At 45.7% G+C, this 25,908-nt stretch overlaps 1 protein-coding gene across 3 annotated transcripts in view; it reads left to right on the forward strand.

Moving 5' to 3' along the window:
* The window catches only part of NCBP1 (nuclear cap binding protein subunit 1), a 437,475-nt gene that overhangs the window by 61,541 nt on the left and 350,026 nt on the right, over positions 1-25,908 (forward strand). For all 3 annotated transcript variants that reach the window (XM_029603603.1, XM_029603613.1, XM_029603623.1), the window contains one exon: positions 21,322-21,443. In XM_029603603.1, coding sequence (XP_029459463.1) covers positions 21,322-21,443 — 122 coding nt within the window. The remainder of the gene's footprint in view (positions 1-21,321; positions 21,444-25,908) is intronic.

Raw genomic sequence — 25,908 nt, forward strand, 5'->3', positions numbered from 1 at the left:
CTGCCCACAAATAAGCCACAGGACATCGTAATATGCTTTCATTATTTTTCATTGAATGACACAATTGTGAAAAAGTCAGATTGTTGTGCAAAATACAATGGGAAGGCCACTTGATAGAAATTTATAATGATCTTTCTCCTACCATATTGCGCAGGGGGGAAATGAAATCTATAACAGATGCACTTGGAGCTGAGAACATTAGATATACCGTTAGCAGAGCCATGAAGAAGGAACATTCTGTGGGGGAAGCAGTGAGGCACCTAACTGAAGCAGGGATCACTGTGAAGCAAGCTCTACCTGATACCAAGAACATACCCAGAAGGGACAACATTAAGTGGCACAGGGTCTCTAAAGGAGGGAGAAGATTGAGATATGCCTTGAGTATAGCAGACCAGGAGGAGAGTGTGGTCACATGAGAACTGTTTTGTATTTTTTTTTGTCTTTTCTGTTCTTTTTGTTTTTCTCCTTTCTTTGGCAGGCTGTTTTTGAAATGGCTTTTATTTACTGAATATTTACAGGGAGTTTATTTTATGTGGAGATATCTGCAATTCAATTATGCTAATTTATTAGCTACATTTCTAACTTGTTCTATTTTGCTAGAACCGACCTAGGAATTCTGTGTTTTGTTTTGTTTTGGTTTTTTTTAAGATAAAGGGGCTATTTTTTTTTCTTTGGAGTGGCTATCCTCTGAGGTTTGGCATGCTAGTGTTTAGTATGCTGCTGATTACACGTGGCTGGGGTGAGTGGGGAAGGGCATGGTAAGATGGATTGGAAGGTGGTGTATCTTGATGTATGTGTATGGTATGCTTGCTTGTGGAAGTATGGGGGTGTGAGCATATAATCTGGTAATAATAGATTAAATGAGAGGCTTTGGTCTTTTCTCTTTCATGTGGTTTTTTTTTTTTTTTTTTTTTGTGCCAGGATGGCAGGCCTTTGAATGTTAAAGGCTTCTAGAGAAGCAAGAAAAATGTATGTTTTATTCAGCAAACACATTTAAAAAATCAAGATGGGAATTTGTTGCGTAGTAAAAATATTTTTTTTCCAATCGACCTAAGCCTAGTGGGGTTGGAATTTTAATTTTTAAGAAGGTATCTTTTGATTTGATGGATGTTAAGCGAGATAGGAAGGGGCAATAAATCTCTGTTTGAAAATAAGGATAGGCAGTGCAATCTTGACTTTATCCTAGGACAAGCAGGATACTAGTCCTCACATATGGGGTGACGTCACTGACTGAGCCCTATCACGGGAAAACTTTCTGTCAAAGTTTCTAGAAACTTTTGACTGGCACACTGAGCATGCCATGATATTCTCAGCCACAGGGGGTCTCCCTTCGGTCTTCGTTTTTCCACGCTGCTTTTGGCATCGCGGAGTAGGAGCCTGTGTGAGATTTCACACAATTCTGACTGAAAATCAGATAAAAATTCAATTTTTTTCTCTCCCACAATCGGGGTTTCCCTTGTTACCACCGGCTGGTGAGTAGATAAATTCCCTTCTGACTCATTTAAGATTTTTTCTTCAGATAACCTCAGCCGTCAATGGATATCATAGCCACGGGATTTAAAAAATGTCCCAAATGTAATCGGACCATGTCTATTATGGATCCGCACCTCGAGTGTGCACTTTGTTTGGGCCAAAATCATGATGTCTCATTCTGCCCGAAATGTGCAGAAATAACTGGTGCCCACGCCGATTCCGGGGCCATCTCCAGGACCAGCACCGATGCCATTACCTGGGGCTCCAGGACAACCAGAATTCGCACTATTCCAGATGCTGATGAATAGATTTGAAGCTCTCATCGGTGCCATTCCACCGCAGCCTATGCCTGCTAAACCTGGAGGACTAGGGGATGTTCCTGGGCAGGGACCTGTCGATCCTCAACCAGGGCCTTCAGGACTCTTTTTAGACCACTGATTCCATCACTTCCACCGAGGTCTACTCCTACTTCTCCTTCCGGACAAGTGCCATACGACTCATGGGAAGAGAAAAACACTGATTCTTAATCGGAAAGCTTCATGTCTGACCCGCCTCCTCCTGAAGGCAGGAATAAGTCTCCACCAGAAGACTTGTCCTTCACCAATTTTATAAAAGACATGGCAGACACAATCTCCTTCAATTTAGTGTCTGAGGAGGATACACGACAGCAGACTTTAGAAGTCTTACAATTTGTTGACCCTCCAAAAGAAGTCCTGGCCATTCCTGTCCACGAAGTACTTTTGGAGTTACAACATAGGCTTTGGGAACATCCATGTTCCGTTCCACCTATTAATAAATGAGTGGACTCTACATATCTGGTTCAACATGTGCCTGGTTATCAAAAGACAGTTACCACATCAATTGGTGGTAGTTGAGTCGGCTCAAAAGAAGTCCAAAAGAGTACGACCTCATTCCTCCACTCCACCTGGCAAAGATCATAGGTTCCTAGACTCTTTTGGGAGGAAGGTATTCCAAGGAGCTATGCTCAACTCAAGAATAGCGTCCTATCAACTTTATATGACGCAATACCAAAGGAACCTATGGAAGCAGATGCAGGAACTTTCTAACTCCCTGCCTCAACAGTACCAAGATGCAGCTCAGGCCATTATACATAAAGGACTTGCAGCTGTAAAGCATGAGGTCTGGGCTGCTTACGATAACTTCGAAACAGCTTCAAGGGTGGCAGCCTCAGGAATCAGTGCACGTCGCTGGGCCTGGCTAAAAGCCTCTGACCTCAGGCCTGAGGTACAAGAGAAGCTGGTGGATTTGCCATGTGTAGGTGACAACCTTTTTGGGTCCAAAGTCCAAGACACAGTGGTCCAACTAAAAGAACACCCGGAGACATTGCGCCAACTGTCGTCAGTTCCGCAAGACTCTTCCTCATCAATGTGTCGCTGTCCACCAAGGAAAGAAACCAGAAAACCTTTCTACAGGCAGAGACGATATTATCCACCGGCATCCAGGGGCAGATCTTCTCATCCACAGCAAAGATCTCAGCCCAGACAACCTAGAGCCACTAGGCCTCAACCGCCACCGCAGACGGGACTGGCTGCAGGTTTTTGAGGCCATCACTAGAGAGCAAAGCCATCTCCACAATCCCAAACCGAACTTGCCAGTAGGAGGCTGAGTTTTCTCCTTCTACAACCATTGGTTGCAGATAACAACAGACCAATGGGTACTCTCAATAATATCACGAGGTTACAACTCAATTTCCTCTCAACTCCAAGAGACTCTCCTCCAAAACATCTTTCGTTAAGCGAAAATCACATAATTCATCTACAAGCAGAATTATCCACCCTTCTGAGAGCCAGAGCTGTAGAACCGGTGCCCTGGACTCAGCAGGGCAGAGGATTCTACTCCCGTTATTTCCTCATTCCAAAGAAAACCGGAGGCCTATGTCCCATCCTAGACCTCAGAAATCTCAACAAATTTCTAAAGAAAGAAAAGTTCAGGATGGTTTCTCTAGGCACCATGATTCCCCTTCTTCAAACAGGAGATTGGATCTACAAGACGCTTACATTCCAATATTCCCTCCTCATCGCAAGTATCTGCGTTTCCTGGTGGATCATCAACATTTCCAGTACAGGGTACTACCATTCGGACTTGCCTCAGCTCCCAGAGTGTTCACAAAATGCCTGGCAGTAGTAGCAGCTCAATTACATAAAGAAAGTGTACATGTTTTTCCATACCTGGACGACTGGCTCATCAGAAGTCAATCTCAACAAGGAGCTCTTGTTTCTCTCAGACGAACAATCACTCTGCTTCACTCGATGGGGTTTCTCATCAATTATCAAAAGTCCCATCTCATTCTGTCTCACCTGCTTCAATTCATCGGAGCAGAATTGAACACCTTCCTTTCAAGTGCTTTTCTACCCAAGGACTGGGCAGACACATACTCGCTATGCTCGCAGAAACAAACAGCTCATCAGTTTCTCACTTTACTAGGCCACATGGCCTCCACGGTTCATTTCACTCCTATGGCAAGACTAGCCATGAGAATAACCCAATGGACATTAAGGTCACAATGATTCCAAGCCATTCAACTGCTGTCTTCTCCAATTCAAGTAACCCACCAACTCCGTTCTTCTCTCCTTTGGTGGATCAACAGAGACAACTTGCGCAAGGGCCTACCCTTCCAACAACCAGTCCCACAAATAACTTTAACTACAGATGCATCCACCTTAGGTTGGGGAGCTCACGTAGACTATCTCCAAACCCAGGGTACTTGGACAAAACTCGAAGCAACATTTCAAATCAATTTCCTGGAACTTCGAGCTAAACGTTATGCTCTGCATGCGTTCAAGGACTGCCTTTCACACAAGACTGTTCTGATTCAAACGGACAATACAGTAGCCATGTGGTACCTGAACAAACAGGGAGGTACAGGCTCGTATCTCCTTTGTCAAGAAGCCGCACAAATTTGGGACTGGGCCCTGACACATTCCACGGGCCACTTATCTAGCGGGCATCCACAACGTAGTTGCAGATCGCCTCAGTCATCAGTTCCAACCTCACGAGTGGTCCCTGGATCCCTTAGTAGCGACCAGGATATTCCAACGTTGGGGACAACCAACAATTAAACCTCTTTGCATCACACCTGAATCACAAAGTGGACAGGTTCTGCGCTATGCACGAGCAGAAACACCAGCCAGCCAAGGACGCCTTTGCTCACACTTGGAACTCAGGCCTTCTATACGCGTATCCTCAGATACCGCTAATAACCAAAACTCTAGTGAAGCTTCAACAGGACAAGGGGTCCATGATACTCATAGCCCCACATTGGCCTCGACAAGTATGGTTTTCCATACTCCTAGACCTCTCGATCAGAGAACCAATTCGCCTGGGTGTAGCTCCCAATCTCATAACTCAGGATCAGGGCAGGTTGTGCCATCCCAACCTTCAATCCCTATCTCTGACAGCATGGATGTTGAAAGCTTGATCTTACAACCACTCCATCTTTCAACTAATGTTTCAAGTGCTTATAGCTTCACATAAACCTTCCACACAAAAGAACTATTCTTCGAAATGGAAAAGATTCTTTGTGGTGCACACAAAAGAACATTGACCCTTTCTCCTGCCCCACACCACCTCTGCTAGACTACTTATGCCATCTTTCAGACTCTGGTCTCCAGACCTCATCTGTACAAGTACATTTAAGTGCAATCTCTGCTTACCATAACAAGATGGGAGATGCACCAATATCCATACAACCTCTTGTCAGTAGGTTTATGAGAGGTTTAACTCACCTTAAACCACCAATTCGGCCACCTGTCACAGAATGGGACCTGAATCTGGTCTTAAGGCTCATGTGTTCTCCTTTTGAACCCATGAATTCCTGTGATGTTAAATTTCTCACATGGAAGACTATCTTCCTCATAGCCATTACATTGGCTAGAAGGGTTAGTGAGTTACAAGCACTTGTCACGCACTCACCCTATACAAAATTCCTACATGATAGAGTGGTTCTCCGGACACATCCAAAATTCCTCCCCCAAAGTAGTTACGGAATTCCACTTGAACCAATCCATAGTTTTGACCACATTCTTCCCAAGACCTCACTCTCTCCAAGGTGAAAGGGCCTTACATGCGTGCGCTAGCATATTACTTAGACCGCACTGCAGTCTATAAGAAATCCACTCAACTCTTTGTATCTTTTGATCCAAACAACCTGGGTAATCCAGTGGGCAAACAAACTCTCTCCAACTGGCTAGCAGATTGCATAGAATTCTGTTATGAAAAAGCAGGTCTTCCTCTCCAAGGACGAGTAAAGGCCCATTCAGTAAGGGCAGTGTCAACCTCAGTAGCACATTATCGTTCAGTGCCAATCCTTGACATATGTAGAGCGGCAACATGGAGTTCTCTTCACACCTTTGCAGCTCACTACTGTTTGGACAAAGCAGGACGACCAGATTCAGCCTACGGACAATCTGTCTTAAAGAATTTGTTTCCAGTATAATCCCAACTCCTTCTACATCCAACCTGCTGTGATTTTTGGTTGCCTCATTTTTACCAACAATACTGCAAAGTTGCTTCACTACAAAATGACTCAGCCTATAGCTTGCTAATCACCCATATGTGAGGACTAGCATCCTGCTTGTCCTGGGATAAAGCAGAATTGCTTACCTTGTAATAGGTGTTATCCCAGGTCAGCAGGATATAGTCCTCACGAAACCCACCCTCCACCCCTTGGAGTTGGGTCTGATAAGTTTTATTATTTTATTTTTTGCTAAAGCTTATTGCTACATATGAGACTGAAGGGAGACTACTGTGGCTGAGAATATCATGGCATGCTGGGCATGTTCAGTGGGCTCAGTGTTCCAGTCAAAAGTTTCTAGAAACTTTGACAAAGTTTTCTGTGAGAGGGCTCCGTCAGTGACGTCACCCCATATGTGAGGACTACATCCTGCTGTCCTGGGATAACACCTAATACAAGGTAAGGCAATTTTGCTTTACTTGACTTATATGGCCCTAATATTAACCAGAGTTTGTTGGGGAAAAGTTTTTTTTCTCATTTTTTTTTAAGGGTGATTTTAATCTCACTATTTCGCCACTGTTGGATAACTAAATACGGAAATCTTCCTTTAAAGTTAAGTAGGTGTAAGTTGAAGTATTTTATTACTTTATTAGGGCTGACTGATGTTTGGAGATTGCGTGACCCGAATAAGAGAGATCATACTTTTTACTCTAAGTAGAACTCATGATACCTATTTGAGACTTTTTTTTTGTTGTTATTGTTAATGCTTCATGTCTAGCGGAAGTGCCCCTCACTGAAATTAGATCCATCTCATGGTCTGATCATCCATCTGTGGTGGTTGAAAATCTATTTCACAGAAAGGTGAAGGATGCCATTTTTGAAGATTTAATGTTTCTTTATTGAATGATGCAGATTTATATGAGCAGTTGAAAGCTGATATGCTGGAATATCTTCAGTTAAATGATGTGGAGGGTACCTCTGCCCAGACTCTGAAAATGCCTTAAAGCAAATGACAAATGAATCTTCTGGGCTGTTGCTAGGAAGAAGAAATGATAATTAGAGGGGGAAAGCCTGCTTGATAAAGTTCAAGGGCTGAAAAAATTACATAAGGAGCAGGGGTCTCTATAAAAGTATGAGAAATTTTGGAATTGGAAGGAAAGAAATTGAAGGAGTTATTTACTGATAAGGTTCAATATAAGTTAGATCTGAACAAACAATCCTTTGAGAATGGGTTACAAATCTAGTAGACTTCTTGCCTAGAAGCTGAAAGGTTTTCAAGTTCAGAACCAGATTAACAGAATTAAAGGAGGGGGTGGGGGTAGTCCTCTTTGGTAACACTAAAATCAGAGAATACTTTTGTTCAGTTTTATCACGATTTGTATGCAAAAGACAACTATTAGAGATGATGAGAGTGATAGATATTTGGATACTATTTCTCATCCCACTATTTCTCCTGAAATGTAGTGCTTCCTAGAGAAGGAAATTACTGAGTGGGAGGTTTTATCTGGAGTTGGTTCTTTAAAATTGAACAAGTCTTTTGGCCTAGATGAGTTTACAACAACATTTTATAAGGAATTTAAATATGTATTGGTAAGGCCCTTGGACAAGATATTCAATTCTCCTTTGGCTCAGACTGGTCTTCCTTTCTCTATTGCTCAGACTGGTGTGACCGTTTTATATAAGCCATGGAAAAATAGTACTTTGTGTAGCTCATAAAGGTCCATCATTTTGTTAAATTTAGATTTGAAAATCTTGGTGATGGTTTTGACTTCTCAGTTGAGTGAAGTTATGCAGGTTTGATCCATGATAATCAGACTGGATATATTCCAGAATGTCAAGCAACTGATGACAATAGAAAAGTATTAAATTTGATTGTGTGTTAAGAACAGATTCCTGCAGTTCCGCCTGCAGTCAATGCCAAGAAAGTGTTCAGTTGGAACATATATATATATATATATATATATATATATATATATATATATATATATAGAAATATTGTGGTTGATGGTGTCAAATGCAGCGGAGATGTCTAGGAGTATCAGTAGGTAAGATTGGCCACTATTGTGTCGGTTAGGGTGAGTAGAAGTGTTTCCGTGCTGAAGGATTTTCTGAAGCCGTGTTCTGCTGGCAGTAAGATGTTTTGGTTTTCTAGATATTCGGAGAGTTGGTTGTTGACAATTTTGTCTAGAATCTTGGCTATGAAAGGGAGGTTGGAGATGGGTCTGAAGCTTGCTGGATCAGATTTGTCAAGATGGGGTTTTTTTTTAGAATTGGCTTGATGACTGCACATTTAAGTTTGTCTGGGAAGCTACCATGTTCGAGAGATAGGTTGATTATGGCTGCAATGGGTCTGGCGATGATATTGGGGACAAGTTACAGGAATTTGATAGAGATGGGGTCGAGTGAATGGGTGGCAAGGTTTGTTTTTTGGATGATGGCTTCAACTTCAGTGGATGCAACGGGGTCAAAATGAGGCCATGTGGTATTGGGTATGACTGGTGATTTTGGGGGTTCCATGTTGACGGGAGGGATCTTTGCAATTAATTTGGAAATTTTGTCATTGAAGAATTGTGCTAGTTCTTTGCAAACATTGGTTGGGTTGTCATTTGTGGTTGAGTTATGATTTGGGTTACTTAGGTCTGTGACATAGGCAAATAGGGTTCTGGGATTCAATTTATAGCCATGGATTTTCTTTGCATAGAAATCACGCTTAGTTTTGTCGATGTCAGTTTTGTATATGTAGCGTATTGTCCTGTATTTGTCTTTTAGGTCAGGTGTTTGCATATAACACATGCGCACATGTTATAAAAATAGCCTGGCTGCTTCTACCGCATAAATCAGACTATTTTAAAAGGGTCGCATGCCGATATTCCCAGTTTTACCAGTATGCCCAGATGTGTCGAACTTTTTCTCACAGGACAAGCAGGATGGTAGTCCTCACAAATGGGTGACATCGAGGATGGAGCCCACCACGGAAAACTTCTGTCAAAGTTTAAACAGAACTTTGACTGGCCCCTACTGGGCATGCCCAGCAAGGCACTGACCCTGCAGCCAGCAGGGGTCTCCCTTCAGTCTTCTTTTTTCCGCGCAGCAGTTGCCACGCGGTGAAAGGAGCTCTCTAACCACGTTCCTGACAGGAATTTGGAAGTTAATTTCCGAAGAAAATTTGCCCCTCAGGGGTCTCCCTTCGACAAATTTTTTAGTCATCTTACGGAACCCGGTAAGTTTTTTGCCTTTTCCATCGACTACCGTCGATTTTGGCCCTCGAGGCCTGTTGGCACTTACCGATCCCCAGCCAAAAATTTTGGCTTCCAGCCATGGCAACGGGGTTCCGTCGTTGTCCGGATTGCACCCGGACTATGTCCATCACAGACCCCCACAGGGTTTGTGTAATGTGTTTGGGTAGTGAGCATGATGTCCTGACTTGCACCAAATGTGCCTTAATGACACCCAAGGGTCGCAAAGCCAGGATGGAGAAGATGGGGCTCCTCTTCCATGCACCCACCCCAACGCCATCGATAGCATCGACGTCCTCGGAACCGGCACCGTCGAAGTTCTACCACCATCGTCAACCCTCCGGTGACCGTCCACCATCGATCGCTTCTCGGCCGTCGACTCCCGTCCCTTCCCCGGATGGGCGAGGGGATCGGAAAGAAAAGCATCGCCATCGACGGCACAAGTCTCGGCCTGTCGAGGATCCACAGCCATCGACCTCCGCTCAAGCCGAGCCACCGACAAAGAAGCCGCGAACAGACCGGATACCCTCCACGTCTCGTTCGCCGGCATCGAGGAAACCCTCACCCTCTCGGGGTGTGGGGGCCGTGATCCCACCGGTTACGGTGGTCCCTCCGGCCCTGCCTCAGCCTCCCTCTCCCGTCGAGCCGGGTATGGTTACCCCTGGTCTCCGGGCAGAACTGGACCGGCTGGTCCAGGAGGCCATTGAGAAAGCGATGAAGAAATTACAACCTCCATCGGCACCGTCCCCGGCACTGGTTCCGGTGCCGCCGCCGGCACCGGCTTCGCCACCGAGGAGGGAATCGACCACCGAGCCGTTGGTGCAAGCTCTAGCACCACTACTATGCCGCATGGAGGCACTTATGACGGCCCTTCCATCGGTGATTCCAGTACCATCGACTACACCACCGTCTCCAACTGGTTTCTCATCGGCAGGAGAAACACCGTTTCGAATTCCCCCTTCCGGGGTAGTTCCATCGGTACCTTCTGGTATATCTCCACCGATTTATCCTTCGGCTCCATCGATTCCGCGCCAGGCACCGATTCCATCGGCAGCACCGAAGCCATCGATGCCATTTCTGGTTCCACCTACCGCACCGATTCCACCTAGGTTTCCATCGATGCCTTTAGAGCCTCAGCCAGGTCCATCAGGGCTACAAGGCCCACATGATCCCTACGATACCTGGGGTGATGATGATGATACATCTTCTGACACAGATTTGCCTTCGCCACCATCTCCTACAGAGAGTAGAAAAAGATCTCCTCCTGAGGATCTATCTTTCATTAACTTTGTGAAAGAGATGTCAGAAGTTGTACCGTTTCAGCTCCAATCTGAAGCCGATGACAGACACCAGATGATGGAACTACTTCAATTTCTGGATGCTCCAAAAATCATCGCTTCCATCCCTATACACCAGGTGTTTTTGGATCTGCTAAAGAAAAACTGGGAATCTCCTTCATCGGTGTCTCCAGTTAACAAGAAAGCTGACTCCACATACCTTGTCCAGTCAGCACCAGGTTTCCAAAAACCTCAACTGGATCATCGCTCTGTTGTAGTTGAGTCCGCGCAGAAGAAGGCCAAGCGTCTTAAGCCACACTCTTCTACCCCACCTACCAGGGACAACAAATTCCTAGATAGTGTGGGACGGAAAGTGTATCATGGAGCTATGTTGATTTCACGCATAGCTTCATATCAACTCTACATTACTCAATACAACAGAGCCATCCTTAAGCAGATGCAAGACTATGCTGACACGTTGCCGGACCAATACCAACCGCAGCTTCAAGCCCTTCTTCACAAGGGATTTGAGGCAGGGAAGCACGAGATTAGGACTGCCTACGACATATTCGATGCTTCCACGAAGGTTTCAGCCACAGCCATCTCAGCCAGACGTTGGGCTTGGTTAAAGTCATCCAACCTTCGCCCAGAGGTCCAAGATCGTCTTGCTGATTTACCCTGCTTAGGCGACAATTTGTTTGGAGAGCAAATTCAACAGATTGTGGCGGAGTTAAAAGACCACCATGAGACGTTGAAACAACTCTCATCTGTCCCACCTGAGGTGTCCTCCAAGCAACCGCAAAAGAAGGACTCTAAGAAGTCGTTCTTTCGACCACGTCGCTACTACCCTCCGTCAACTAGGGCTCGTCCTGCACGGTCCTCTAACAGGCCTCAGCCTCGTCAGCCGAGAAAGCAAAGACCTACTGTAGCCCCACCTCCTGGGCCTGCGGCGGGCCTTTGACTTCCCTGTATTGAGCACATGCCAGCTCCCTCTTCCACACATCCCTGTGGGAGGTCGGCTGTACCACTTCTTACATCGTTGGAAACAGATCACCTCAGATCAGTGGGTGCTAGCAATTATCGCACAGGGTTACCACCTCAACTTCATAACACTTCCGCCAGACTCCCCGCCCCTTCAGGCATGGAGTCTAACCAGCCATTTGACTCAATTACAACAAGAAGTATCCCTTCTTCTACAATCAAATGCTATAGAACCAGTCCCTCCTTGTCAACAAGGGAAAGGATTCTATTCCAGATACTTCCTAATACCAAAGAAATCAGGGGGCTTACGTCCAATACTGGACCTTCGGGCCCTCAACAAGTATCTGCAAAAAGAAAAGTTCAAGATGGTAACCCTGGGCGCCTTGCTCCCTCTGTTGCAAAAGGGGGATTGGCTGTGCTCTCTCGACCTCAAGGACGCTTATACCCACATTGCGATAACACAATCTCATCGCAAGTATCTGCGTTTTCTGATAGGCCACGACCATTATCAATACCGGGTACTACCTTTCGGGCTGGCATCTGCTCCACGAGTCTTTACCAAATGTCTCGTAGTGGTAGCAGCATTTCTCAGGAAGGAAGGTGTCCACGTCTACCCCTATCTGGACGATTGGCTAATCAGGGCCTCCACCCCTCAAATTGCGCAATCCTCCCTACAGTTGACAATTCACACACTCCTCTCCTTAGGGTTTCTTGTCAATTACGAGAAATCTTGCTTGGTCCCATCTCAGACCTTATCCTTCATTGGAGCAGACTTGGACACCTTACAGGCAAAAGCCTACCTTCCACTTCAACGAGTCCAAACTCTCATGTCCCTAGCTCGCCAGCTCCAGTCTCAACACACTGCCACAGCTCGCCAATTCCTCATCCTCCTAGGACACATGGCATCCTCGGTTCAAGTCACTCCCTTGACCCGACTAGCCATGAGAGTAACACAATGGACTCTGCGACACCAATGGATTCAGGCTTTTCAGCCTCTGTCCTCCATCGTCACAGTTACACAAGCGCTACGCCTGTCTTTAACCTGGTGGACGACTCAAGTCAACCTCCTTCAGGGCTTACCCTTTCTCCTACCAGATCCACAGGTGATCCTAACCACCGATGCTTCCCACATCGGTTGGGGGGCCCATGTGGACGAATTACAAACCCAAGGGTTATGGTCGCCGGAGGAAGCCGATCACCAGATAAATTTCTTGGAACTTCGAGCAATCCGCTACGCGCTCAGAACTTTCAAAGATCATCTATCGAGTCAGATTATCTTAATTCAGACAGACAACCAAGTGGCCATGTGGTACATAAACAAGCAGGGAGGCACAGGCTCCTTCCTTCTGTGTCAGGAAGCTGCGCAGATTTGGGCAGAAGCCCTCTCCCATTCCATGTACCTCAGGGCCACTTACTTGCCGGGAGTAGACAATGTATTGGCAGACCAGCTGAGCCGTGTCTTCAAACCACACGAGTGGTCACTCGATCCTCTAGTAGTGACCTCTCTGTTTCACAAGTGGGGTTTTCCCCGCATAGACCTCTTTGCGTCCCCTCAGAACCACAAAGTGGACGATTACTGTTCTCTCATTCGGAGCCAGTACTCTCGGCCCAGGGATGCCTTCTCCCTCAAGTGGACGACAGGTCTGCTCTATGCATTCCCTCCACTTCCTCTTCTGTCAAGGACTCTCGTGAAGCTTCGCCAGGACGGAGGAACCATGATCCTGATAGCACCCCACTGGCCACGCCAAGTGTGGTTTCCCATACTCCAGGATCTCTCCATCCGCAAGCACATCCCTCTAGGGACGGATCCGCATCTCCTCACTCAAAACGACGGATGCCTCCTCCATCCCAACCTCCAAGCCTTGTCCCTGACGGCATGGATGTTGAAAGGTTAGTCCTTCAGCCTTTCAACCTTTCAGATTCGGTTTCTCGTGTCCTGATAGCTTCACGAAAGCCCTCCACCAGAAGATCCTATTCATATAAATGGAAAAGGTACACATCATGGTGCACTTCTCAGTCCCTTGATCCCCTTTCCTGTCCAATCTCTAAGTTCTTGGACTATTTATGGCACCTATCAGAATCCGGTCTAAAGACCTCTTCCATTAGGATGCATGTCAGTGCGGTAGCCGCCTTCCATAAAGGTATAGAGGGTGTTCCTATTTCAGTACAACCCCTGGTGACGCGCTTTCTTAAAGGCTTGCTCCATCTGAAGCCACCCTTACGTCCTCCGGCCCCATCTTGGGGCCTTAATCTGGTTCTTGGTCGTCTAATGAAACCACCTTTCGAACCTCTGCACTCCTGTGAATTGAAGTATCTCACATGGAAAGTATTATTCCTGTTGGCCATTACTTCAGCTCGCAGGGTTAGTGAGTTACAGGCCTTAGTCACCTATCTGCCTTACACTAAACTCCTGCAAGACAGGGCGGTACTCCGTACTCACCCTAAATTTTTACCTAAGGTAGTTTCTGAATTTCATATCAAACAATCCATCATACTACCTATCTTCTTTCCCAGGCCCCATTCCAACTCTGGGGAACAGACTCTGCATACCCTAGACTGTAAACGGGCTCTAGCTTTTTATCTAGACCGTACAGTTGCTCACAGGAAGAGCACTCAATTGTTTGTCTCCTTCCATCCTAACAAGTTAGGACAACCTGTGGGTAAGCAGGCTCTTTCCTCCTGGTTGGTGGACTGCATTTCTTTTTGCTATCAGCAAGCTGGCATTCCTTTTCAAGACCGTGTAAAAGCACACTCTGTGAGGGCCATGGCGACTTCAGTAGCACACCTTCGATCGGTGCCGCTTCCTGACATCTGTAAAGCTGCAACCTGGAGTTCCCTCCATACCTTTGCAGCCCACTATTGTTTGGACAAAGCGGGAAGACAAGACTCCATCTTCGGCCAATCTGTCTTGCGTAACCTTTTTCCAACATGATGTACCAACACCCTTCCACCTCCCGGTAGGGTGCGGATGCCCTTTACCAAATTCCACCCCAGTTGTTGTGCCTGTTGCACGTCGTTGGGTGCATTTGGTGCAAGTCAGGACATCCTCAGCTCGGTACTCACCCATTTGTGAGGACTACCATCCTGCTTGTCCTGTGAGAAAGCAAATGTTGCTTACCTGATGTAACAGGTGTTCTCACAGGACAGCAGGATGTTAGTCCTCACGAAACCCGCCCGCCACCCCGCGGTGTTGGGTTCGTTTTATTTTTACTTTTTAGGCACTGCCTGTAGCTTTGAAAATCAGACTGAAGGGAGACCCCTGCTGGCTGCAGGGTCAGTGCCTTGCTGGGCATGCCCAGTAGGGGCCAGTCAAAGTTCTGTTTAAACTTTGACAGAAGTTTTCCGTGGTGGGCTCCATCCTCGATGTCACCCATTTGTGAGGACTAACATCCTGCTGTCCTGTGAGAACACCTGTTACATCAGGTAAGCAACATTTGCTTTTCCAGCCCTGTTCTCCTGAGTCTTGTAGACACATCCTGTGGGTCTCTGACAAAATTGTTCATGAATATAAGAGGTAGCGTGGGTAGAAAAATCAGGTGAATAGCTACACTGTTCTCACAGGACAAGCAGGATGGTAGTCCTCACTTATGGGTGACATCACAGGATGGAGCCCAATCATTGAAAACATCTGTCAGTTTCCAGAACTTTGACTGGCCCCTACTGGGCATGCCCAGCATGCAGTCAGCAGGGGTCCCCCTTCAGTCTTTTTTCTGCGCAGCAGTAGCCTCGCGGTTAAGGAGCTCTGCAGAGATTTCTGACAGGAATTTTCCTCACGGAATTATTAAAAGTTAATTTGTCCCATAAGGGTCCCTCCTCTAACTTTTTCAAGCCGCGGTACTCTGGTAAGTTTTTACCCGTGTTTCCGTCGATTACCGTCTAGTTTGGCCCTCGCGGCCTACTGGCCGTTGATCGTACCGCAGCTCAATTTTTTTCCATGGCGTCGGGGTTCTGTCGGTGCCCGGACTGTAATCGCACCATGTCCATCACAGACCCCCATAAAGTCTGTGTAATGTGTCTTGGACGAGAGCATGATGTCTTGACCTGCACCAAATGTGCCCTTATGACACCAAAAGGTTGCAAGGCCAGAATGGAGAAGATGGAACTTCTCTTCCGTGCTTAAACCCCGACTCCGTCCATTGCATCGACGTCGTCAGAATCGGCACCATCAACTTCGCGCCAGCATCAAACACCAGCCGGTGACCGTCCGGCATCGACATCTCGGCCTTCGACACTCTCTACTCCCCCTCAGGACTGAGAGGATCGTAGAGATAAACATCGTAACCGGCATAGAAAGTCTCGGACTATTGAGGGAGCGAAATCATTGACTCTGCCGTCTAAGAAGCCCCGTCCAAAAAAAGGCACCGACTTTTTTGGCGACCGGGTCACCGAGGCAACCTTCCCCAGAAAAGGCATCGGGAGCTGCGACTCCGCCTTTAACGGTGGTCCCTCCGGCTATGCCTCTGCCTCCTTCTGTTCCGGAGCTGGGGCTGCTTGCTCCAGGTCGCCGAGTAGAACTGGACCGGATGGTTCAGGAGGCCATCGACAAGGCGATGCAACGACTTCAGGTTCCTCCGGTACCGATTGCGGAACCGATCACAGACCCGATTCCAGCAGCTTTGGCACCGCTACTCTCCAGGATGGAAGTGCTCATTGCCGCTTTTCCACCGATGGACCCTGGGTCACCGATGGCGCCAGTGCTCTCCCCTCTCTGTCATTGGGAGCAGAAACACCGTTTGGTATCCCTCCTTCGGGAGTTCTGCCTCAGCCATCGATGCCGATACGCCCGTCGGCGCCACCGAGCTATCCATCAATGCCTTCGATGCTTTCATCGGTGCCTCCAATTATTCCTTCGATTTCTTTGGAGCCTAGACCAGGACCTTCAGGTATCCCACCATCCCGTCCCCCTCTACATCCTAGAGGGGCAGGGGCTGATCCCTATGATACCTGGACTGATGATTCCTCACCAGACACAGATGATTTGCCTTCACCACCTTCACCCACTGAAAGTAGAAAGCATTCTCCCCCAGAGGACCTTTCCTTTATAAATTTTGTGAAGGAAATGTCTGAATTGGTTTCCTTCCAATTAGACTGAGCAGGATGATAGGCATCAGATGATGGAGTTCCTACAATTCCTGGATGCCCCCAAAGTAATAACCTCCATCCCTATCCACCAGGTTCTTCTAATCTCCTAAAGAAGAACTGGGAACATCCTCGCTCCATTGCTCCAGTCCACAGAAAAGCTGACACTACCTATTTGGTGCAGTCAGCTCTGGGCTTTCAGAAACCACAATTGGATCACCAATTTGTAGTGGTAGAATCGGCACAGAAGAGAGCAAAGAGATCAAAGCCTCACACTTCTTTTCCCCCTGGCAAGGAACAGAAGTTTCTCGATGCCATTGCTCGCCAAGTCTTCCAAGGATCAATGCTCATCAACCGAATTGCCGCTTATCAGCTCTATATGACCCAATATAACAGGGTCATTTTTAAGGAGATACAAGACTTGACAGACTCCCTGCCTCAGCAATTTCAAGATCAGCTCCAAACCCTAGTAAACAAGGGTTTTGAGGCAGGCAAGCATGAGATCAGATCATCTTATGATACCTTTGTAGCAGTATCAAAGATATCTACAGCTGCTATTTCGGTGAGAAGGTGGGCCTGGCTTAAGTATTCTGACCTTCGCCCTGAGGTATAAAACATGTTATCTGACTTGCCCTGTGTAGAAGATAATCTGTTTGGCGAGCAGATTCAACGAACAGTGGCGGAACTTAAGGACCATCATGAGACCCTAAGACAGCTCTCTGATGCCTTCTGACTATTCTTCTAAACAGCCCTTCAGAAAGGACTCTAAAAAGTCATTCTTCCGCCCGAAGAAGTCCTACCCGCCACCAACCAGATCCCGTGCCACGAGACCTTTTCAAAAAGCACAGTCTCGTCAAACACGTAAACAAAAACGGCAAGCAGCTCCTCAGCCAGGGCCTGCTTCAGGTTTTTGACTTCCACCTAGAGAGCAGCAGCCAGCTTCCATTGCCTCACATACCAGTGGGAGGTCGATTGTGCCACTTCCACAACATATGGCACTCAATCACCTCAGACCAATGGGTACTGGCGATAATTGCTCAGGGTTACCATCTGAACTTTCTCTCCGTGCCACCGGACTCCCCACCTCTACTGACGTGGAGAACATCCGATCAAGAGGTCATCTGGATCAAGAGGTCTCCCTCCTCCAGTCCGAGGCAATAGAACCCGTACCCTACTCTCAGCATGGCCTAGGATTCTATTCCCGGTACTTTCTAATCCCTCAAAAATCGGGAGGCATTTGTCCTATTTTGGACCTACAGCCCTCAACAAGTACCTCTAGCGAGAGAAGTTCAAGATGGTAACCTTAGGCTCGCTTCTTCCTCTTCTACAAAGAGGAGACTGGCTCTGCTCTCTGGACCTCCAGGAAACATATGCTCATATTGAGAACTCCATCTCATCGCAAATACCTGAGGTTTCTAGTAGGCCCCAAGCACTATCAATACCAAGTGCTTCCATTCGGCCTAGCATCTGTGCCACAAGTCTTCACAAAATGCCTCGTAGTAGACGACTGGTTAATCAGGGCTCCCACTCAGCAAGCTGCTCTGTCGTCCCTCAGTCTAACCGTACACATTCTAATTTCATTAGGATTTCTCGTCAACTATGACAAATCCTACTTAGTCCCATCTCAAACCTTGTCGTTCATTGGGGCAGACTTGGACACCTTGCAAGCAAAGCCTTTCCTGCCTCGACAGCGAGCCCTCACTCTCGTGTCTCTTGCACACCAGCTGCAGTCTCAGAACTCCGCGACTGCACGCCGCTTTCTCATCCTCCTGGGACACATGGCGTCCTCAGTTCAGGTCACACCAGTGGCCTGTTTGGCCATGAGAGTTATGCAGTGGACTCTAAGGTCTCAATGAACTCAAAGCATTCAGCCCCTGTCAACCATTGTCCATGGAACCGACTCACTCTGTCAGTCTCTAGCCTGGTGGAAAAATCAGATCAATCTCCTCCAAGGCTTGCCATTTCAGGCTCCAGACCCTCAATTAATTCTCACCACCTATGCTTCCAACCTCGGATGGGGAGCCAATGTGGCCAATCTGCAGACACAAGGCTTTTGGTCTCCAGAGGAAGCCAAACACCAAATAAATTTCCTGGAGCTCCGAGCAATCAGATATGCTCTCAGGGCATTTCAGGATTGCCTCTCAAATCACGTTATCCTGATCCAGACTGACAACCAGGTGGCCATGTGGTACATCAACAGAGAGGCACGGGCTCCTTCCTTCTGTGTCAGGAAGCTGCACAGATATGGGCGGAAGTTCTCTCCCACTCGATGTACCTCAGGGCCACCTACTTGCTGGGAGTGGACAATGTGTTGGCAGTTAAGCTGAGTCGCATCTTTCAACAGCACGAGTGGTCTCTCAACCTCTCTGTAGCGAACTCCATCTCCCAGCAATGGGGTTATCCTCAGATAGACCTCTTTGTGTCTTCTGAAAATCGCAAAGTAGAGAACTTCTGCTCTCTCATTCGCAGCAAACACTCTCAGCCCAGAGATACATTCTCCCTCTCATGGGCAACCGGTCTACTCCACGCATTCCCTCCACTTCCTCTTCTCTCGAAGACTCTCGTGAAGTTACGTCAGGACAAGGGAACCATGATCTTGATAGCACCTCACTGGCCACGCCAAATGTGGTTTCCAATACTGCAGGATCTCTCCATTCGCAGGCACATTCCCTTGGGAAAGCACCCGCTTCTAATTACTCAAAACGACAGGTGCCTCCGCCATTCCAATCTTCACGCCTTTTCCCTGATGGCATGGATGTTGAAAGGTTAATCCTTCAGCCACTTAACCTTTCTGAACCAGTTTCCCGTGTCTTGATTGCTTCACGGAAGCCTTCCACAAGAAAAGCTTACTCTTACAAATGGAACAGGTTCACGTCATGGTTCTCTTCTCAGTCCCTTAACCCCTTTACCTGGCCAATCACAAAGTTTTTGGACTATCTCTGGCATTTATCAGAGTCAGGTCTGAAAACGTCTTCCATCTGCGGCAGGATGCCTAGATTTATGTAGTGAAGCACTCCAATGTTACTGATGATTGATATGCCTCACCAAATGGATCCTCTGTGCATTAGAGTGTGAGCTCCGTGCTGAGGATGCAGTTGGTGCCCTGGTCGGCTATGGGTTCAGATAAAATAAATGACTTGGCGCCATGCGAATCTTCCATGCATGAAGGATGATGCGACCTGCACCGATGAGGCTATCTTCTGCCTTGGCGATGAAGGACAATTCTTAAAAACGTATTTAACTGAACCCTTCAACTCTCCCACCAACCTCTTCAAAGTTCAGGTTTGCAAGTTCTGTTGTTGATGATAAAATGAATATTTACATGCAGTGCTTATCTTGGGAGTCGACACTTAAGTGGCTGATTCCTGTCCTGCATGCCCACAGAGAAGAATCCCACCTTCCTCCTTGAGTTGAAGGTTAGCTTGCTATAAAGTCTGAAGAGACTCACATGGCAGGGAACTGTGTGGGAACTCCTGCACATGCTCAGGAAGATCTTTTCTGAGCTCAGAGTATTTTCTGTCTTGGCACCATCAGATGTTTCGCATGTGTGGCTGCCTTTTCTTTGGATCTTTGGAGAACAGCTGTTACAGGAAGCAACTTTGCTATCTGCATGATAGTCCTAATAGTTCTAATAGCAGCTGATTGGAATGAGTGTTTCATGGGGCTTCCTTGACCATCTGCTTGTAGTGTCTTGTTTCTGTACTATCATTCTCTTGAAGAGGAATAAAAAAATGTTTAATTTTTAGCTGTTTCATTTTTATCATGCCCTTTTTTCCTATTTGCTTTTTGTGAAATTAGATTCAAGAAGATACCTATTGAGAACATTTGAAACTGTAATATTCCATTTTCCCTACAAGTACAGCTATAGCAGTGTAAGCTTCTATACACTATTCTTCAATCCTATCTTGGAGGGGGTTCCCTTTAAGGGCAGAATAATAATTTATTCTCCATGGGCATTCAGTCCTTGTTACCTGCATTGAAACTGCCAATAAAGGTACCAACTTCTCCTTTTTTTTTTTTTTTTTTTTTTTTACAATAGGGCCCTCTGTTACATATGCCACTGCTTGCTAAAATGGTTGTATGTGTTTACCTTCTTTAAAGAAAGTGATATGTAATTCAGCAATTATTAGGCAATAAATATTTCTGGTACTACATCTTAGTGTTGTCTGGCCATCCATACAACATAATAAATTGCCAATTAATGTCACTTTTTCTTGTTGTACATTTTATATGTAAGAGAAAAAGGTAAGAGCAGTGTTTCCCTATCCCCTTCCTGGATACATCCTAGCCTTCTCCTGGATGTACATCTAATCAGTTTTCAGGATTGCCACAATGAGTCTCCAATATATGCAAGTCTTTTTTATGCATATTCATTATGAATAACCTGAAAACCTGATTGGCTAGGTTTGCCTCCATGAAAGTGTTGTGAAACACTGGGCAAGAAAGCAAAGGACTATGCACAAAAGGGCAATATTTAAAAAAAATAAAAAATAGTATTTTCCTTTTTCTCCTCCTGGTCTGGTTTGCTTACAACCTGTCAGGAAACTCAAAAGAGAAGATATCATTGCCTCATGGGAACTTCACTGAAAAAATGTCTTCCTGGCCACATCATAGGCCACTTTTTGTCTTTTAAATTAAAAGACAGAAGAGATCCTAATAACATAGAGGAACATTGTAAAAGGAGGTTTTAACATTTCCTTCACTAGAAATGGTGAGATCAGACTCCTAATGTACATGGTTTGTTGTGGTGGAAGGTGATTAAAAAGTATTAATGGACTTTGCATTTTCCTTTTGCATATAGGTGCGTTGTGACTGGTATGTGTTTGCTGTTCTTGCCTCTTTGCCATGGGTGGGAAAAGAGCTGTATGAAAAAAAAGATGTTGAGATGGACCGCATTTTATCACTGATTGAAAGCTTTCTTAAGTGAGTATTTTGCCTGATTGTCTTAGTTTAGATTTTTTCCTTCCACTTTTAAACTGCCTAGTCAAAAATGACTCAGAGCAGTATACAATGATTAAATATCAATAATAAAACAAATGCATGCTTTAAAATTAACATACATAAAACATTATGATAAAACTATAAATTAGATAACTGAATAAATCTGTATAGACATTTATAAAAACACAACAAATGTTTATCTTTAAACATAATACTATTATTTTAACTTCTGTTGTTTTATCTTTGTTTTATTTGTGGAAGTTTATGAATGCTTTTTATGTACTGTATTTTTCGCTCCATAAGACGCACCTAGGATTCAGAGGGGGAAAATAAAAAAAAAAAAAAAAAAAAAAAAAAAGTGTGCTAAACTGGCTCTGTTCCTGTGTGTCTTATGGAGCAAATTAGGGGAGTGCATACAATTTATTATTTTTTTTTTTTTGGTCCCCATTTCGTTTTCGGGTCTGGGGAGGGCCATTTCGGTCCACTCCCCAGATCAGAAAACTTTTATCATTCTCTTTCTGTAGGGAAAAAATCACAACAAACCCCCCCCCCCCCCCCAAGACCTACCAAAAGTCCCTGGGGTCTGGGAGCGATCTCCTGCACGTGGGCCGTCGGCTGCCAGTAATCAAAATGGCGCTGATGGCCCTTTGCCCTTAGTATGTCGCAGGGGCCGTCCAATGGCACCGGTAGCCCCTCTGACATAGTAAGGGCAAAGGGCCGTCGGCGCCATTTTGATTACTGGCAGCTGACAGCCCACGTGCAGGAGATCGCTCCCAGACCCCCGCTGGACTACCAGGGACTTTTGGGGATGGGGGGGGGGGAGTCGTAGTTAGTGTTTGTTTTTTTTTTATATTCACTCCATAAGACGCACAGACATTTTACCCCCACTTTTGGGGGGAAAAAGTGCGTCTTATGGAGCGAAAAATATGGTAACTTGTGCTGAATAATTTTATTAGATACTTTGGGATATAAGGACAAAACTGAATCTCATAAGTAGGTGTGTGTATGTGGAAAGAATTTTCCCTAGTTGATTGCATTATTCTTTTAAGGCAATAGCATTAGCTGGAGTGTGTAGATGATCATCTTGCTTGTTTTTGACTGTTCTTTTTGGTTTTAATTCTTTTTTTCTTGCTAACTTTTTATGGTTTTACTTTTGTAGTGCTTTTCAACTCCATGTAAAAGAGAGCTTAGGGGCTGAGTCAGTCTGCTCATTTGGCAGCAAGATAATTTCTACAAAAATTCACCAATCTGATTAGAGCATGGGCCTGGCATTTACCCTATCAAACATATTCTTGATTATATAAGGGTGTGAGGTCATTTTTGACTGGTGTCAAAATTGAAAAGCAAGGTTTTCATGTCCTTGTTTCAAACAAATTGTGCAGTTTAATATAATACCTCTTGTGAGCCTTATTTTTTTTTTTTTTTTATAAACGGTCTTAGAGTCTACTTTTCAACTTTTCATGTACTGTATGTCAGGGGTAGTCAGCTCCAGAACTAGAGAGCCACAGAGAGGCCAGGTTTTCAGGCTATCCACAATGAATATGCTTGAGAGAGATTTGCATGCAATATCTCCATTGTAGGCAAATCTCTCATGCATATTCATTGTGGATATCCTGAAAACCAGGCATGTTTACGGCTGTCAAGCACCGGAGTTGGCCACCCCTGATTTTATACGTTAATGCTTTATGTCTGCGTGATGTCTGTCTGGTGTTTTGACAAGAATGAATACAACACATTTAGATTATCATAATGGGAATGGCTGAGTAGGATTTTTCAAATATCTAATATTATTTTGGGAGTTAAATTATAATTTTGTGTTAGCCATCAATCCAAATGTTTCTTTTCTGCCAGCACCGTGATTTTAAAGATCTCTTATCTCTGTTCTCCTCACCTGTTTCTGGCATGAACACTATGGTTATTACTTGCAGAAAGGATTGATTGCTGGTGGTCTGTGGACCTCTGATCTTCTTTCAATGAGAAGTCCACAGCCCACCAAGTAACAGCGTTCCTGTTTTCCCAGGCCTATAAATCCATAGAGCTGAAAATTGAGCTGCTAATTCATTTACCAAAGTTTGAGTGATATAAGCTGCATATTTATTGGAGTAATTGGTATAAACTACATGATGGAAAGAACCAAAACTTAGTTGAGGACATTGATTTCTTTATGGATGATGTAACCTTGCTTTGTATGCATTCTGTCACTAAATTTCTGGATATTCTTGAAAGCTAATCACATATTATCCAGTTGGTCAAAGTCTCACACATAACTTGTTTGACCTTTTTGTTACTGTTCCTGAGGCACTGCTGATAGCAGATGTTTCATTGGCTGGTGACTGAGCAGGACTTGAGTATTAGCTTACTGGGGAACACTTTTTTGTTTACATCTTGTAAAAAATGTAAGAGTTGAACTATGTTTGAATATTGTGTATTGGGAAAATAATTTGTGAGTCTGAATTCTGTGTGCTTTCCTCTGAGAAGGTGTGGGAGCTTTTCCTGGCTCAAGTAAATCATTGATGTTTGATTTCTCACCCATCCTCCCCATCTCTCACTTACCCCAGACACACTTTTTTTTTAAAATTATATACTGTTATCCAAATTAAGGGGAACATATTTTCACAATAAGTCAATTAGGAATTCACATCAGCATGTAATTAACTTTGATTTTAGTAACTAAGTTTAGTCCTGTTGCTGGCCATTAACAAGCTAATGTAAAACACACCTAAATTTGATTGAACATATGCACTCCCGGCACATCTTTGAATAACTTTAACCACTAAACATTAAGACTGAAATAGAGGTCAAGCAGCAAGAGGAGGGGTTATTAAATTTTTTACACTAGGTGCCACCTAGATGATTACCAGTTGGAGAGAGGTTGTATGTTTTATAATAGGTGCAAAGAGCTCCTGGCTTCTGAGAGTTTGATCTATGGAGACTAGAGTAGCAGAGAGGAGCTGAGGTAGGCAGAGGTATATAGAGGAGACCTTTGGGAACATTATTCAGTCTCCCAGAGGACTTCACTGGGATCTGGGCTGAAGAGCCAGGGTTGAACCTGTCAGGCCCCTGCTTTAATTGCAGTAGATCATCTCTGTGCAGCTTTTTCATCAGCTGCTGAATCCTGCACTTTCCTGGCGTGTAGCCAGATGGACTCAGTACGAATGGGATAGTATCCGCGTGCTAGCAGTTGGAGACGGATCTGACGTCAGTACGGGGGCGTATATAGCCCCACAGGAAGCGCAGCGACTCAGTAATTTCCATCTCCAAAGCAGTTTGGAGTGCCTGCACGCTAGTCGAGCGTGCTTTCCATGACTACTTTGATTTTTTTTCTCTTTCTTCTCATTTCAGATTCTACTTTGTAGTTTATTGCCTATTCAGGCTTAGAACCCCGCGCTCCTGCGGTAGATACCCTTAGGTTCCTCCCCAGCGAGCTCCCGGGGTGATTGCCGTGCTCCCCCGGTGGGAAAGTCCTCGGTCCTGCCGAGCCGCGGCAGTGACATAGCCCCCGGACGACGTTCGGGTGTAGCCTACGAGGCCCTCGGTCCCGGCGTGGATGAGGTAGCGGGTGCATATCCTCAATCGCGGTGGCGAGGTGCTCCCTTCCCCCGCAGCTGGACACCGCTTGTGTTCCAGCCGAGGAGCGCCGTCGCTGGTAAGGTGCACTGCTCTTCCTACGGGTCTCCGAAGCACAGAGGATCGGCGGTGTGGCACGCTGTGGAGGACGCCATCTTGGGCCTGGTTCAGGTACTCCGTGCCCGTAATAGGCGCGGCTTTTCTTCCTCCTTTTGAGTTTCTGGCTTATTGTGTGCCTATTGCATGCCACTGTGCGTATAACGCTAGCCGCCTATTGCTGAAAGCCTATTGCATACATATTGAGCGTATATTGCTGGCCGCCTATTGCTGAAAGCCTATTGAATGCATATTGACCGTATACTGCTGACCGCCTATTGCTGAAAGCCTATTGAATGCATATTGAGCGTATACTGCTGCCCGCCTCTTGCTGACAGTCTATTGAATACATATTGAGCGTATATTGCTGGCCGCCTATTGCTGAACGCCTCTTGAATGCATATTGAGCGTGTATGGCTGCCCGCCTATGACAGAGAGTCTATTGCCTGCACACTGTGCGTCTAGCGCTACCCGCATAGGTTTATTGAGCGCCTGTTGTATTAAGCGCCTCTTGCTGCCGCATGTTATTATTGAGCGCCTGTTGTATTAAGCGCCTTTTGCTGCCGCATAGGTGTATTGATCGCCTGTTGTTTTAAGCGCCTCTTGCTGACGCATATTCTTCTTGAGCGCCTGTTGTATTAAGCGCCTTTTGCTGACGCATATTCTTCTTGAGCGCCTGTTGTATTAAGCGCCTTTTGCTGCCGCATAGGTGTATTGAGCGCCTGTTGTATTAAGCGCCTCTTGCTGCCGCATGTTATTATTGAGCGCCTGTTGTATTAAGCGC

Source organism: Rhinatrema bivittatum, chromosome 1 (genome assembly GCF_901001135.1).
Source record: "Rhinatrema bivittatum chromosome 1, aRhiBiv1.1, whole genome shotgun sequence".
NCBI classification, from domain to species: Eukaryota; Metazoa; Chordata; class Amphibia; order Gymnophiona; family Rhinatrematidae; genus Rhinatrema; species Rhinatrema bivittatum.